Raw genomic sequence first — 15,960 nt, 5'->3', positions numbered from 1 at the left:
CAGCTCTTCCAGTTTAGATAATATACTGCAAACTCGGGAAGGAGATGCTCATATTGATTGCTGCTATTTGAGTAGCAGACAAACTATTTGTTTAAATGATGCTTTGTCATCTGAAGAACCTGGAAAAAAGTCTTTGGTGAAGGTTAGCAATTGTTTATCACAGGTAAAAAATTTACACCCTTTTCTGCACTAAGTTCTCTATATTGGAAAGGCTAATTCAATCACCTGCAATGACATTATTTCATAATCATCTGACATGCATTATTTTGCAAAAAAATCCCTCATTTACGGAAAAAATTAGAAAGGTTCAGCTGTCTCAAAGATTACAAAACCTCACTTTATTCTTTTCCTTATAGCAAAATCAAGATGATATTTTATTTCACCTCTTTCCACTTAAAATATATTTTTTTAAATACAACAAACTATTTGCCAACGTTTAAGTATGTGAACATCATTGTCCATTTTCATAGCAAGATATTTCAGCTGGTTATGTTTATAAAGGAAAACCAATTTGGATATTATATTCCCATTTGAAATTTGAACTTGATAACTGCAAATAAAAAAAATTAAAAAACATTTTGGTTTTTCCCAGCTTTACTCTGCATTTGACAGAGCACTAGGGATACCAGTTGCATAGTTTGAATTGCCTCTGTCAGCTCATCTTACAATACTCCAGCATTATTTAGAGTAAGTCTTTCTTCAGACCATGCCAGAGAGGGCCAAGATCAGGAGAAACGCTGAAGCTGAAAAGGAAGCAGGTGTGCATGAGAATGAAGAAGAGGGAAAACAAAACACAGTCAATGCATGTTTTGTTCTGCTGCTTTGAAAACTACTAGTTGCACCATCACCAATCTCATCAGTAGAAACGAAACTCTCCTATCCAGCCACATAACACACACTTTCTTAAATTCACTGTGCACATAAAATTTAGGGGGTGCTTTACAAAACCAGTGAATTTTAAATGCATTAATACTAGAACAAAAAAAAAAGTATCTTTATGGTATTCATTCTTACTGATTACACAGCAGTATAGCATAGTCAAGACTCAGCTACAGTTTCCCAACACAGAGGAATATTTCTTTAGAAATTGAAGTACAATAAAGTTAAAAGACATTATTTTATTTATAAAAGATTTACCTAATAATTTACCAACATAATTTTTCATGTTTTCTAAACATATTAGAAAGTAAATCCAATGCCAGTAGTCATTTTGCAATTAAGGAAAAGGGTAAGAAACCATTTCAGGGAAGGAATGTGGAGTGAGAAAATGACATACAATCAGGAAGTGGATGTGGGGCATCATATCACAATGCAGCATCTCATCTCTCAAAAGGCAGAAAAGTCAACTTAATGCACCTAGAACTACACCCTGATAGAATCTATTAGTCTCCAGACCTATATTTTGCATCTCCAGTATTTTCCATCTTTAAGCATGATTTGAGGATTAAAAACTGTCTTTTCTTTCATCTTCAGGTTCACACATTCTTTTCCATTTTTGTAGTTCCTGAGAATCATTTATCTTCCATACTTCAGCAAAGGATTTTAGCTTTTTTCTGGGGGGGGGGAGGAAAAAAAAATTCAATCAGAATATGGACACATTTTTAAATTAAGTGCATCAAACCTTGAAAGCCCTACAGTCATCTGCAAAATTTTATACAGTCAAAAATAACAGTTTGCATAGCTCAAAACGTTATGTGATCTTTAAACAATCGGTTAACATTTTCCAACATATGTATTCCAGCTCCAGGACAGTCAACAATTTAATTTTATAACTAACTTGCAGTACCAGAAGCATTGACAAGATTAAATAAAACACTGAGCAAGAGTAAACCATTAAAGGAAATAAATAGTATTGTAGTTTGCACAGTTTAATATTCAGCATTCAGTTCCTACAAATTTGCACTGGTAGAATCAAAGAGATAATGCATTTTCAAAATAAATGAGTACACACATCCTTCCTATTTTATTTTTAATATTTTTTTATTTAAGAAGGACTCATAAGAGCTGTGACAAATAACAACAAGACATTTAAAATGGTTTAACACACATTCCTGATGACAAAGATGTCAAGACTGGATGGAATTACCCAGTGGATTTTCTTAAATAATATGAAAGTGATTTAAAAAAATAAGACAAGGCAGCTGGCCTGTGGGTATTGTGACAGCACAAGTATACTGCTACGAACAGGTCTGAGTTTGGTTCCCAAGATCATGATAATTTTTATTTTCTACCACAGATATACCATACCCATTTTTAAATTTGTTAATGTCTCTTTTGGGGAGAAGGTAGAGAAGAATACTTTGACATTTAGATCACATCATGGCAATAAGTGAAAATAAACAGGAATATACAAAAGAAAAGATTTCTGCAATGACCTACATAGGAGAACTGGAAAAATGAAGAATTACATAATACAATAATTTATTGTGAAATCATCACTGTGAAATCAGACACATTTGATTTTTTTATTATTTTTCACGGACTTGAGATCCAGTTTTATATAGATGCATGAAGTTCCCTCCAAAGTGCATGCAAGAGGTCTACAGTGAAGGAATAACCTGGTACAGGTCAAACCTGATGAATTAGCAAATTCTGTGTGGTGTGTGTCCCTTGTCCCTGACCCCCTACATAGGACTGTCTCTCATTAAAGGGGGAGGCAAAAGTGTCAAAGTGTCAAACTTCAGATGGGGTAGGCTGGTCTGGCAGACAGGGCTGCAGTCTCAAGGTTACCTTTACTCTACCAACTGCTGCCAGAATCAAGGGCCCCCTCCTCTTCTCACTCCCACCCTTTCCTTCTTCAGGCAGTAATGCCTGTTCACATGTAACATCAGGAAATTGAACTTATGTGATATCAACTGGAGAAAGAATGACTTTTCAGCTGGATCAGATCCCTGACCTGGCCTGTTCTGTGGTCATGCAAAAATGAGCACTAGCACCACGGAGAAAAGGTCCAGGGAGCACATCCTCCAGCAGCAGTCTGCAGGAGATGGGCTTGGGAGAGCCTGCTCCAGTTGGTCCCTCCCAGGTACATGCACTGGTGTAGCTCAGGTGGCAGCAGTCTACAGTGAAGTGTGCCCTTCTGGGGCTTCCAGCCTTAGTGATAAGTCAGGAGAAAGGACTCATCACCGCTTTAGATGAAGTATTTACTATTTTTCACTTTAAGAACACAAGAAAATTACATACCAAAAGCTAAAATACAGATGGTAGCTTAGATACTCAAGAGCTGATAAATGGGACACAATTAACTCCTACAATTAGGATTGCTCAGTCAGCCCTCACTCTACCCTCTATGGGCACTGTAAATCAGTCTTCTAACGACATCATCACATACTATTTCTACTGCTCACAGGTTTTGTATGCAATTAAGTGTCTTGTTAGCAATGGAGACATGATAGAACTCTCTTTGTGCCCTGTCCAAGTAAAAATCTAGCATGATTTTCATAGAACAAAGGAAAACAGACCAAAGGGACCCATGATGTTATTTTGCATCTTAATTTTATTACACAGCAACTCTGGCCTTCGAGCTCATACTCTCACCTTTCTGAACAACAATTTTTTCTTGATTTTGGAACCCTATGTATCCTATAACAACAGAGTTAAGACACTGCTAGTAATTTGTTGGTTTACTCTTGTCAATTATGGACTATTATTTCCAATTAACGTAAGCTACCACATTATTTTTCCAATAAACTGTCACGTATCTTCTTTTGCTTTCTTAAAAGGGGATAAAAACTGGTGTTAAGCACTAAGCACTGTTAAGTTTCAAAAGAACTGCTTGCACCTACAAATAATTAGTACTTAAAATTTTCCCACATGAAATTATTCTGTCAGGATTAGTTACGGCCATCAGGCAACAAAGATGTTGATTTGTTATATTCCTAAAGCGCTATTTGAATTTTGCTGATAGGACTGACACTGAAAATAGTAACAACAAAAAATTCAGTGGAAATGAATATGAATACTAGCACATATTTATCTCTAAACTATGTACAAAATGTTACAGGTTTCATAAAGCTGACGCTATTTGATACACATGGGAATTTTCATAACTAGTCTAATATATAAGGTACATATGACCCTAAATGAAAACTGATTATCAGAAAAATATTAAAAACCCCAGACTTTCAGTAAAATTTTGTGTGTTTGGGGGGGCAGTCAAAATACATTACAAATATATATTTTTAAGTTAAACCAGAAGAAGAATATCCACATTCCCTTCTACACTATAATATGCAAATACAATTTCAAGCTCCAAAGTGGATAATATACTTTCTAAATTAAATCTATTGATATTTTCACTATCACTGGTGAGAACAGAAGTAGGTATTAGAAGACAGTATAACTGTCATTATACAGCGTTTTCTGGTTTTTCAACAGTATAACTGTTTTAAGCTCGTCTTCCTGAAAACAGTGAAAATACATACCTGGAAGCATAAGTTTGCTGGTATTTGCCACAAGAAAATAAAAAATAGTTTATTCCTAATGTTAACTCAATGTGTGTTTAGTTTTTTCCAATCTTGTTTCAGAGGGCAGCAATTAACCTCTGACATAATAGCAAACTATAAAATCTAAAGCTTTGATTGAAATGGATAGCACAATTTCCTAAATATTTTTTTCAAAGTTCTGTTTCACTGTCTCTTCCCTGAAGGGTAGGAGGATATCTGAAGTAGCTCTTACTGTTCTTTTTAATGCACGTTGTGTGAAATGCTCTTTGATTCAGAGCTGAAGTTTCATTGAGGGGGGAGGAGGTGGGGGGGAAATCACAATTGTTCTGACCTTTTCGTATTCACTATTCTCTCCAACTCCTTTGATTTGTGAGCTGCCTTCTTCAAGATTTCTTCAGGAATATCTGCCAGTTTGGCAACATTTAGCCCATAACTCCTCGCAGAGATTCCTTTAGTTATTTGATAAAGGAAAGTGATAAATTCAGGATTCTCTTCATCTTCAGATCCTAAAAAAAATAAAACCAAAATCAAAACCTCCTCTATTGTGTTAATAAAATGTAGTACACCAAAGACTGAAATGGCAAAGACTGTGGTCTCATTATCATTCATGCTTCCTGTATGATTTATTCCATTGAAGAAATAGGAAAGAAAAATGTTTCCTTGAGACCACACATATTACCTACCCATTGTGAGACTGAAAAAACTCTTTAATATACTTTTACCTGGTGTCTTATTTAAGTAGACTGGTTTGTGTGTGTGTAGAACTTAGAATCTTTGTATGTCAAATTGATTAGTTATGCGGTAACTGGGATATTCCATCTCACGTCTGCTAAGTAATGACAGAATAAAGGAAGTGTCAGTAATCCCACAGTCAAGAAGTCTGTAACTACAGCACAACAAAAAGTTTGCTGCCTACCAGGAGGCTAGGAGCCATAGAAAATGCTTAGGAAAAAACAAAGGTTAGGATGGTAGATCATGTGCTAGGGATTCTTTCTATTCCATGACAATAAGGGAAACATAAGAGCCATCATTATAAGTCTGATGACTCCTTCCTCCTCCTCTTTAGACATCCTTGTTGCATCTCTGCACAATCCAGGCTTTGGGTAAAGAGTAGAAAAACTATGGCATCATTCACTGCTGTTCATTGTTCTGTCTTAAAAATGCAGGGTTTTGGAAACAATGGAGATTTCCATAAATGCTGATGACTCAAGCTAATTTGATCTGAGTGATCCAAGCCAAAGATTGGAAAAAAACCATGCCATAAAACTCACCTTAAATAAAACAAAATGTTAAGACAACAGGTGCTAAAGCTACAGGCAGAGTAAGAAACGCAGATGTGTTGCTGCTCACAGGCTGTGATACTACACCTATTGTGCTTTCTGTAGCAAAACAGTGAAGACTACATATGGCCTGAAGGTTCAGGTCAATTAACACTGAAAGTAGAAATGCTCAAGCAGCACAGTGAAACAAAGTATAGGGCTTCATGGACACACTAGTTAAAGAATAGTAAGTATTGAACATTGATAACCTCTCAATTGTCTGAGAGTATGAGAGATCAACAGTTCAATTAATGAACTGTGTGAGAAAGGGACATGCTGATGCTCAGGAGAGTGATGCTCTTAATTGGGAACATCAGCATGGCTAGGTAGTGCTCACCTAAACACAACATAACTTTGAACTACTTGTCCTCAAAGTTAACACATATTTCGGGGATCCCTGCTTTTAATATTAAACAGAATACAAAAGCCGAAGTCTCCCTCCAGCCAAACCCTAAATTTTTAAACTAACTCTCCGAAAGTAATTTTTAAAGTGATAGATTATATATTTAAACACATTATTTAGTGGCAAATACTAAAGTACCCTGTCCCGATTAGTTTACAATGTAAGCAGATAATAACATATTAAGAATTAATTAGCAGGAGGGTTAATGGCAAATACTGTGTCAATTCTTAAAAAAATTCTAGGAATCATTCAGGGAACAGGCCATTACTAGGCAAAGTAAGAAAACCAGAATAAGAGCAGAATTGTCAGGCACCTAATTGTCAGGCACCTGATACATCAAGAAAAAAAAAATCAAAGCAGTTTGTATGGAGGGGACTCCTGCATCACAAATCTGTTGTAAGTTTGGAAGCCATTTGAATAAGAGAGATCCAGTGGATAAACCCTACGTGGATTTTCGAAAGGCTTTTGACAAGATCCCTGCATCAAATGCTCTTCTGAAAACTAAGCAGCCATAATCTAAAAGGAAGGCATTTGCATTTGTCAATAATTGGTTAAAAGATAGGAAACAGATGGTAACAGTCAGTTCTCACCATGAAGGGTGATCATCACTGCAGTTAGACAGAGATGCTTGACATACTCATTGTCAAACAAGAAAAAGGGCTAAGCAGTAAGCTGACAAACTTTACTGAAAATACTAATTCAGAGCAACAGTGACAAGAAGAAACACTGTAACTCTTCTGCCTGGTAAGAACAGAACTGAATGGCATTATGATAAGCAATCTACAAAATTAGGCATGGCATAGAGAGGATGAATAGAGATTATTCCTCTGCCTCTTCTAATTCAAGAACTGAGACCATCAAGTGAAGCTAGATGTTGTTTCAGAAGAGTTTCAAAACAAGTAAGAGGAGGTGGTTCTTCATACAATGCAGTGTTAAATTTTGGAGCTCCTTGACGCAGTAGAATGAAGATGCTAAAAGTACACAAGGATACATAGACAACTTCGTTGAAATGAAATCCATTGCAGATACTAAAAACCAGAAAATACATCTACCTCTTGAACCTCGATAAACAGCAAATGTTTGCAGGCAGTGAGATCTTCTAGAGAAAGAGTTGCCATATGTTTGATCCCTAATCCCTCCTCCCTAATCCTTTGTACTTGGCTACTGTGAGAAGCTGGATACTGGGCTGGGTGAATTTTTTATCTGACCTAGCTCAGTCATCCTTACATTAAATGTGAAAGAGAAATGGTTGTTCAGTTTTCAAGCCCCACAAAATGTGTGTATAGGCTGATACTCTAGTGAGTTTGGATGTATCACTTTCATGTCAAGGTTTCAATTACAGTAACAATTTTACAATTTCTGCCTATACCTACAGTGCCAAATATCAGATGGATTTATACTGTACCTTTCTGTTCAGCACTTTCCTCCTCATTGACCAAGAAAGCCATATGGTAATTACCAACTTTTTCTGGATACACCTTCTCTAGCTCACAAACTGAGGGATAATGAGTGACGAACAGTGTCAGCGACTCCACCTACAACAATGAAATAAGACACATAAGGGCATCCTTTATCCATACCCCTTTGCTCTGAGTTTAGACACGCCATATTTCTACAAGGAAATACACAACATGTCAAAGTCAGTGTACCAGAGTACAAGTTGAAAAAGCATTCACAAGCACGTGTCAGATCAAACACTTACATCTCTAATAAAATGTTCAAGTGTAGCATAAGCAATAGCGATTCCATCGTGTGTGCTAGTTCCTCTTCCCAATTCATCCAAAATTACTAGTGATCTTGAAGTTGCTTTTCTTATTATCTCAGCAGTATCTGTCAGTTCTTCCATAAAGGTACTTTGGCCTTTGTAGATGTTGTCTGCTGCACCCATTCTGCATTGGTATACAAAACAGATCAATTTAGTTCAAATAAATGCCAGATAACACTGAAAAAAAAAAAAATGATAATGAAACCATTTTGTTATAAATCTCTTGTTGCTGCTCCAAGCAGAGCAGAAAAACCCAGGCAGAACATTGACCTTCCCGAACAAGCTCCTGCTTAGGAGAAAAAGCAACAGCAGCACATGGTGCAGATGTGAAGGTACTCTAAAAGATTGAAAAGTCCAGAGGGAACTCCTCATGTACCATTGAATAAGGGCTTGCATGCATTCCCCAAGAGAACAGGGTATAAAGACCCTCTGGGCATCTGGGGGAGGTTAGACTGTAGTGACAGCAGAGGATTTTTCTGGGCCATCAGTAATCTAGTCTCAAGGTAAATCCATAGACAGAAATGTCAGCATCCTGTGTCAACTACAGGAATTGGGGGAAGAGGAGGTAGAAAAGGGGGTATTTCTTAGCATGCAATCCTTCCACCTTGACAAACTGTACAAAGTGGCCTGCTCTTCCCTTAAAAAGGATCCTGGGAATTCAGAGCAGTCAGCTCACTAGAAGGATTCCAGCAAAGGTGGCTGTGAAAAAGAACTTGACTTTTTTTGTTTTAGTTCGAACATCTGATTTGTATGTTTTTTAAATGCTAACAACACCCGAAAGTATCAGATATTAGAATTTCCATGTAGAGATAGAGTGGACACTCAAGTGACCAGGTATTTGTGCATCCAGATACAGCAGTTAGTTCCTTCAGGCAGTAACAAAATAACCATTATTTCCCCTAATTACACAGGTACACAATCTTACTAGCATGCTTAAACATGATTTTAGGAGAATGATTTCTCTCCTCAACCTTTTACATAACTGTCCTTGAACCTACTGGTCTCCATGCAGGTGAGCTTCTCCTCTGCTCCACACGCATACACGCGCGCGCACACTCACACAAATTATTTCATGTTTCATACAAGTCTTTTAGCAGTGGTTCAGATTCATGCAACCTTCAGTCCTCAAATTCTATCTCAAATTGTGAAACTGCAGTTTTCATCTCAGAAACCTGTTGGTAATTCACTGTTTTTCTCTTCTTCTGCAGCTTTCCTTACCTATTCAATTAACATGCTTTCTACCTGGAAGAAAGAACATTATCTTTTTCCATATATGCTTTTCAATTACATTAATCACATTACAATATTACTTCTGAGATAGGTTATCACTAGCAAGCCACTGAGTAGGGGCTGTAAAAGTGGATTTGTTCACTCTCATAAGCCAATAATATAGTTACAAACAAGCTACACTGATTCAAGGAAAACTGACTCATGGGCTTAGCATATTACATTTTCAAATATAACAGCTGGCCACAACAGTATTTAAAGCCAATCAAAACTTTTAAAGAGAATCCCAATATAGCTTTTTTCCCCTCTCAGTCTTTTGCTGCATCTCTCTCTAATATAATTGCTTCTGTTGCCTACAGAAGCGCTAGCAAGATGCTCATCATTTTATGAGGATCTTATGATTGTCAAGAGTAATTGACTACCAATACCAAAAACTAGCAGGTTGGACCCAGTACAACTATGTTTTCTATATATCCTCCGGTTCCTGCCCTGGAAATTGGTATGGTGGCATGCATAAGTTCACAATACGCAAATCTTCAATTACAAATGAACTAATTTTGGTTAGAGATTGGCATTATGATGCAATGAGCAAACTGAATGTTTTTATTTCATTGAATATGTGCTTACAGACACACACAGTAGATATACTCCCACATACTCCAGAACAAAGGTGATTTCGCACATAAGCTAATTAAACTTTACATTAATTTCACTGAATTAAATACATAGTTCAGGATACTGAGGCATTGTGAAATTAACATCTTATTAAGCCACTTACTGCTGTAATCCTTTTAAATGCTGGGTTAAGAACTATGAACATACTACTCAATTTCTCACAGTGCCCCCAACACCCTCCAGCCCCTTTCCTAGCTTGGTTCAGCCATCATGTAAAATCAAACAATCCCCCTTTATCGCAATATTGCACAGATCTACAGAGAACAATATAAATTAGATCTATTTTTAACACTATTAATGACAAATAAGTTCACCAGAACGACAAATACTTTTTATGTCCAAACAATCTCTGGCTCCATAATGGGTAACTTTTACCTTAGTTTCCAACCCTTGGATTATTAGTATTATTATTTTACCATTTTTATTTGGCTTTTCATTACAGAGACAGCATCTAACAGGCTGTCTGTTCTGCACCTATGATGATTACACTAAGAGTTCTCAGTTCTATTTTTCTCTTGGATTGCATCATTTCCACAGAGCCCTCAAAATCATTTAGTCATTTTGTATCTAATTTGCATTCACGAAAATAGTTTTCAGAACTTCCTCACTAAATGCTCAAGATACAAACAGAAATTAGAATTATCTTTCTCTGTTGTTAACAACAGCTGCAAAAGAAGCCTTTCTTTTCAGCATCTTAAAACATTAAAATCCCACTCAGGCTTATCTACAGATTAAAAAACCCATGTACTTTTAAATGACATAGAAACTCTTAAATGTCATCCTTTGAAAACGGGTAAAATTGTTCTTTCTGCCTCTGTTCTTGACACCAGAAGAATCATACTTGTTTTTTAAACTTACGTGATAAGTAGTGTTATCCCAGAAACAAGTAAGAGTAACTATTTTAATGTGGATGATTGCATTTATAAAACTAACAGTTAATATGCAGCAAGGCATTGCTCCCTAACTGTATGCTATATTATTCCTGATACAATGAAGTTTTTGAGTCAAAACACCTATTGCTTAATTCTTTTTCTTCAAGTTTAAAACAGTTGTAATAAATCCCACTAAATTTCTACAAGATTCAGTTGCTTTGAACTTACATTTTAATGTAGCTTGCCTCCTAAATGTTTTTATACATCAAAACATTGAAGTTTTTCCGATAATATTCAACAGAATCCAGATGATTTTACCCTTGTTGGCAGCTACTCTATAGGTAATACCTGGGATGCTATCCCTATGAATTGTTAGGGTAAAAATGCTAAAAGAAATGTTACAGATACTCAGCCTTAATGTTGCCAGCACTTAAACATTTATATTTTTTTTGTTGCCTTTTTTTTGTTTTTACACATGGTCCTAACAAAGTCTCCAAGACTTACTTTCTCTGAAAAGCTGCCTACAATGGGAACATATATTTTTCTAATTTTTATATGTACACAAATATAACCATTTGATTACATTAATATGTGAAGAGGTATGAGTCGTCCCTGAGTGACGTAGACATGTTATGCACTACCCAAATTTTCTTTTCTTCCCTCTCTTAATTTAAACAACACCAACAAAAAAAGTGCCCAGGAAAAAAGGTTACAACAGAATAAGTCAGTCACAAAAGCAAACCATTAGAGTAAGAACAATGCCACCCAGCTTCACCAGCTCTGTTCATCTGTTTGTTAAAACATCAGCTGCTGGAAGTAGTGACACAGTTAATATGAAAACTTCCATTTCTACTATGGAATTTCTAATGTCTACATTCAGAAAGATTGCTGCATTCTGCCCACGAGGAGTGTGCAGACATCCAACGTGAAGAGTGCCTCTTTAGTGCTGGCAAGAGATCCATCACTCCTCAGCAAATGCAATTTGGCTGGAAACCACTTGTTATAATGTCTCTTTGACAGCCAACCAAATTTCATAAAATTAAAAGCTCTTCATCTTATAATGTTCAACACATTTATTATGTAAAGAAAAAAAAGAGGAGGCATTATCTCTTTTCAGTGCTAGGCTTCAAGTGGTAAAGATTCCTGTCTATAACCTCAGAAGAAAAAACAGGGAGGCAATGTTTTAATAAATTAATTTTTGGAGGATAAGTTAGATGATACGCAGCAGTAGCTAGCTTTATGTAAACCAGCTAGCAGTACATGCTTAACCTGTACGTGACCCCTTAGAGAAAAAGATACAGATTTCCTTATTCTGCACTAGCACCATTCAAATGGCTGGTTTTTTAACCTGCTCTCCTAAGTCAATACATGCACACAGTCCTGACCTTTTCCAATGCAAGTGCTCATCATCCTGGGAAGTTATCCTATGATATTTTATCCTACGAGTCTCTATAAATGTTTGGAATTATTTTAATGATAGAAGCTATGATACCACTCAGAAACCACTAGAACTAAACAGCATAACATTTTTCCTTGCATCTCAAGAATTTTTATGTAGTCAGTATCCATTTAAAATTGCTCTCAACAGGCACGAACTAATATTGCTAAACTGTGTGGTCCTGAAAGTTACTTCGAAGTCTGGTGCTTTCAAGCTTTTGATCAGCTAGGCACGTCTGAGGGCTTTGACAGCCATCCATGAAAAATTTCTATGGAAGGAGGAAATTTAAATTGAGGCCACTCTCTTCTTGGAGCTCCTTCTCTCAGCATCCTGTTATTACTGGTCTCAAAAAAACAAAGTGTCCTGGAGAAGGGGATAGACTTGCAGACTTGATGACTAAGAGTGGCATAAATCAACAGAATAACCCTAGACATTGTTTTGGAGTGGAGCAGAGGGGCCCCCAGAGAACTGCAGCTGCTCTATGCTAGTAGTCTAGGGGTGAAAGTGACAACGTGTAGGTTAAAACAGAAATTGCCCTAGTATGACAGAAGGCACTGAAAAAAATGAATTTCCCAAGCAGAAAAATGAATCTGAAATCCAGAAGCTTCTAGTTAAGGCTTTTTCCATGCTATCTTTCAAAAGAAGTTACCCAACATGCTGTTAGTTGGTTTGGTTATAAAATTAAGAGTACTGTGTGGACCTCAGGTATTTTATTATTCTTTTATGCTAGCGTAAATCCCTCTGTCATGGTTTCACTGCTTTTCAAAATGACCAAGCAGCCCAAGAGCTCCCAGTGGTAACAAACAGCAACTACACAGCACTGAACAAATCCTAGAAAACAAGCCTGCAAAACCATTCCCTAAAGCCTTATTTTCATAGAGTTGTCAACATCCTGATGCTATTTATTAATTCCTAGTTTATAAAATACTTATTGCTGAAAAAACCCACTTTAATGAAATTTAAGATTTTTCACCTTGATTTTAGAAACATTCCATTGACTTCAAAAGTTCATCTAAAATACTTACTGGAGAAATGAAATCTAGTGCCTGTTACAGAAGAATAAACCTATTAGTATAGAGTCTCTACACATTGCCTTTGCGTTTTTCAAGAGAAGGAATTCAGGTTTCCAACTATGGTTTGTCTTCCCAGGGATCAGAATTCAAGCCAGACTTCACCTCAGCATGTACTCATAGTCAAATTATTTATTCATCAAGAACAATTACTATTAAAGGAAAATTACTCTTTTCTCTGAGAATATCTTAAATGTAAGGTGTAGAATACCGCTCTCTCAACACCACCAACAAAGACATTCCTTCTGTGATTCAAAGAGAATACTGAGGAAAAACACAAATAAAATAAACTCATAACTTGACTTTACAATTCCACTTGCTCCCTCTCACACAAAACCCTTCAAAATGTCATTTCAAAGATCACTGTATTTGAAGAGGAGTTATTTAAATTAAAATAACTAGTTTACAGAAAGAAAGGATTAAATGGGGTCTTGCCTTACAGTTTATCCCTTTTCGTGCATGGGACCGTTCTCTACAACATGGTTTTGATCAACACTGTATAGTTAATATTTTTTTTAGAAGTTCTCATAACAACTGTTTTGTATCCTTTTATTTTTTGCAGAAAACACTCTTCCCAGCTGAAGTTTCATGTGGTCTCTGCAGACAACAAATGGTTGCAAAATAATAAGTATTAACTGAGGATGATGTTTATGAGAACAGAAAAACTTGATATTGATCCTGACATGAATGGAAGAACACAAGCACAATTTCATTTCAACACCTAGGTAAATCTTCTCCCATTGAACCAGGTTATTGACTTTCTATTAAGCACCTAGCAAACAACACTTATTGAGACTTCACAGGTTAAAAATTAAAAGTAGTTTGCAAATTGGTCTGCCAGGAAAATGAAAACAGGCATCCTAAATGGAGGACTGGCAGGTTGACTACTGCATGTCCTCTCCTACTGCGGTCCCAAGAATCCCAACACCTTTAACCAGAACAATCATTCAGTTTTGCCCACAAAAGCAATTTGAAACTCTGCATATTTTAGAAACACTCTGACTGCTAATGAGAATTTGGGCTAAAAGTAGCCCAACTTGGATATTATAACTTCTGGCTACTTTCCACATACAATGAAAATTTATCAAGTAATTCTTTAGAAGATAGCATCTGCAAATTTATAACAGTTCACTGGTAAGAAACTAATCCTTCACACTCCCCCACAGAATACTGGTAAATCATTTACTTCATTTCCATCAAGCTCTTACTGATTCACACCAAAAACTGACAAGAAGAAAAATAATTTACAGAAACTGCAATTACAGAATTTTAAAAAATAACTCTTATCCTGTGTATGACAGAAAGCATTGTTATCAGGATAGTTATTATTTTTGCATTATTCATGGGCAACTTCTAAGAAGTAAACGTCTGCAAAGTTACGTGGACAGTGATGATTGGAAATCGGATGATGCTCATGATACTAACCTATTCACAGTCAACATGCACACATGTGCTCAACAATTTCTACAACTGCTTATTTGCAAATTTTAAATGAAGAAATACTGATGGTATGTTACCCAGTTTAGAAGAACAGTTGTTGAAAAGCCTGACAGAATGCATTACACATTCAATGTAAAATACGTTTTTATTTTGTAAATTATTGTAGACATATGATATTCTTAGTCACTGAGAAATTAATGAAACTAGTAAAACCTAAGACTACTAGGGATACATACTTTGCATTATCCTGGAAAGAAAAGCAAGTCTAAAGTGATTTTAATACTCAGTTTTGTAGCATTTTTTACCTTTTTTTTTTTTTCCTTTTCCATATCACTAGGTAATTGAAATAGCCAGAACAAGTCATCACTTAAATCCTCATTACCTTATAGACCTGGCCATCAGAGGCATGCTGCACACACGAGCACCCCAGTATATTAAAAGAAACGTATCTAACAGGATTAGCTTTCAAGATGTGAAATGCATTGATTTTTTTGCTGAAAGCCAGAGGAAAGAAAAACATCCGTGGATGGCAGTGAACATTTAATATTTTAAAAGCTTCACCTCAACTGACAGAAGAGGTAGGACTGAGTTCAGATGACAAAGTACCAGTCTAGTCAATACAGTCACTGAGTGACAAGAAGTTACCAATATCCTCTCATTCCTAACGCTTTATAAGGCACAGAAATTCAATTGTTCTTACAAAAGCTTATGCTCCATTACCTAGTGAAGAACACCTGAGAAAGTCCTTTTCTGAAATTCAGCAATGATACGCTCAATAATATGAGAACTCCTTAAAAATACTTGTCACCTCAGGCAAATACATCATCCACTGTTAATAAATAATCCAGCAGATTTCTGATTCATTCTAAAATTTTCCATTGTATTTTAAAACTGGATTTGCTCAAGTCTAAGTTCCACTTTCTCCACCCCATGTTACTCACAACCTACAGCAGCTGGCTCTCAGGGCGCAAGGGCTGAGCCCTCGGAGGAGTGGGGTGTCTGGCAGCAGAACAAGGACACAACAGTAATAGCTTAAATTCCACGTTCAAACATGCAAAGGATTTTATACCTAATGTATCAATGGATTGCTTTCAACAGGTTCATCAGCTTTTAGATTTACTCAAACACGGAAGTAAGCATTTATTTTTCTTGCCCTCAGTGAGGAAGCTATGATTTGTTCCTGTACAGAGGTACCAAACCGAGGTTTTATTGCAGCTTCTCCTTCTGCCCGAGATCTGCCAGCACAACCAGTGCATACCAGAAGGCCAATACTAGATAGAGAAGTTTATGAAGGCTCCATTAAGTG

At 36.4% G+C, this 15,960-nt stretch overlaps 1 protein-coding gene across 2 annotated transcripts in view; it reads right to left on the bottom strand.

The window, feature by feature from the left end:
• MSH3 (mutS homolog 3) overlaps positions 1-15,960 on the bottom strand; it is a 121,713-nt gene continuing 105,753 nt past the window's right edge. Inside the window, exons 21-24 of one of the 2 annotated variants that reach the window (XM_072860663.1) lie at positions 7,870-8,056; positions 7,573-7,702; positions 4,777-4,951; positions 1-1,553 (exon numbers count right to left, since the gene is read on the bottom strand). In XM_072860663.1, coding sequence (XP_072716764.1) covers positions 1,445-1,553; positions 4,777-4,951; positions 7,573-7,702; positions 7,870-8,056 — 601 coding nt within the window. In that variant the 3' untranslated portion in view covers positions 1-1,444. The remainder of the gene's footprint in view (positions 1,554-4,776; positions 4,952-7,572; positions 7,703-7,869; positions 8,057-15,960) is intronic. The other variant, XM_072860662.1, reaches the window with a different exon arrangement.

Source organism: Ciconia boyciana, chromosome 4 (genome assembly GCF_034638445.1).
Source record: "Ciconia boyciana chromosome 4, ASM3463844v1, whole genome shotgun sequence".
In the NCBI taxonomy this organism is placed as follows: Eukaryota; Metazoa; Chordata; class Aves; order Ciconiiformes; family Ciconiidae; genus Ciconia; species Ciconia boyciana.
The sequence above is the reverse complement of the archived record's forward strand: the minus strand, read 5'-3'. Positions and strand labels throughout refer to the sequence as shown.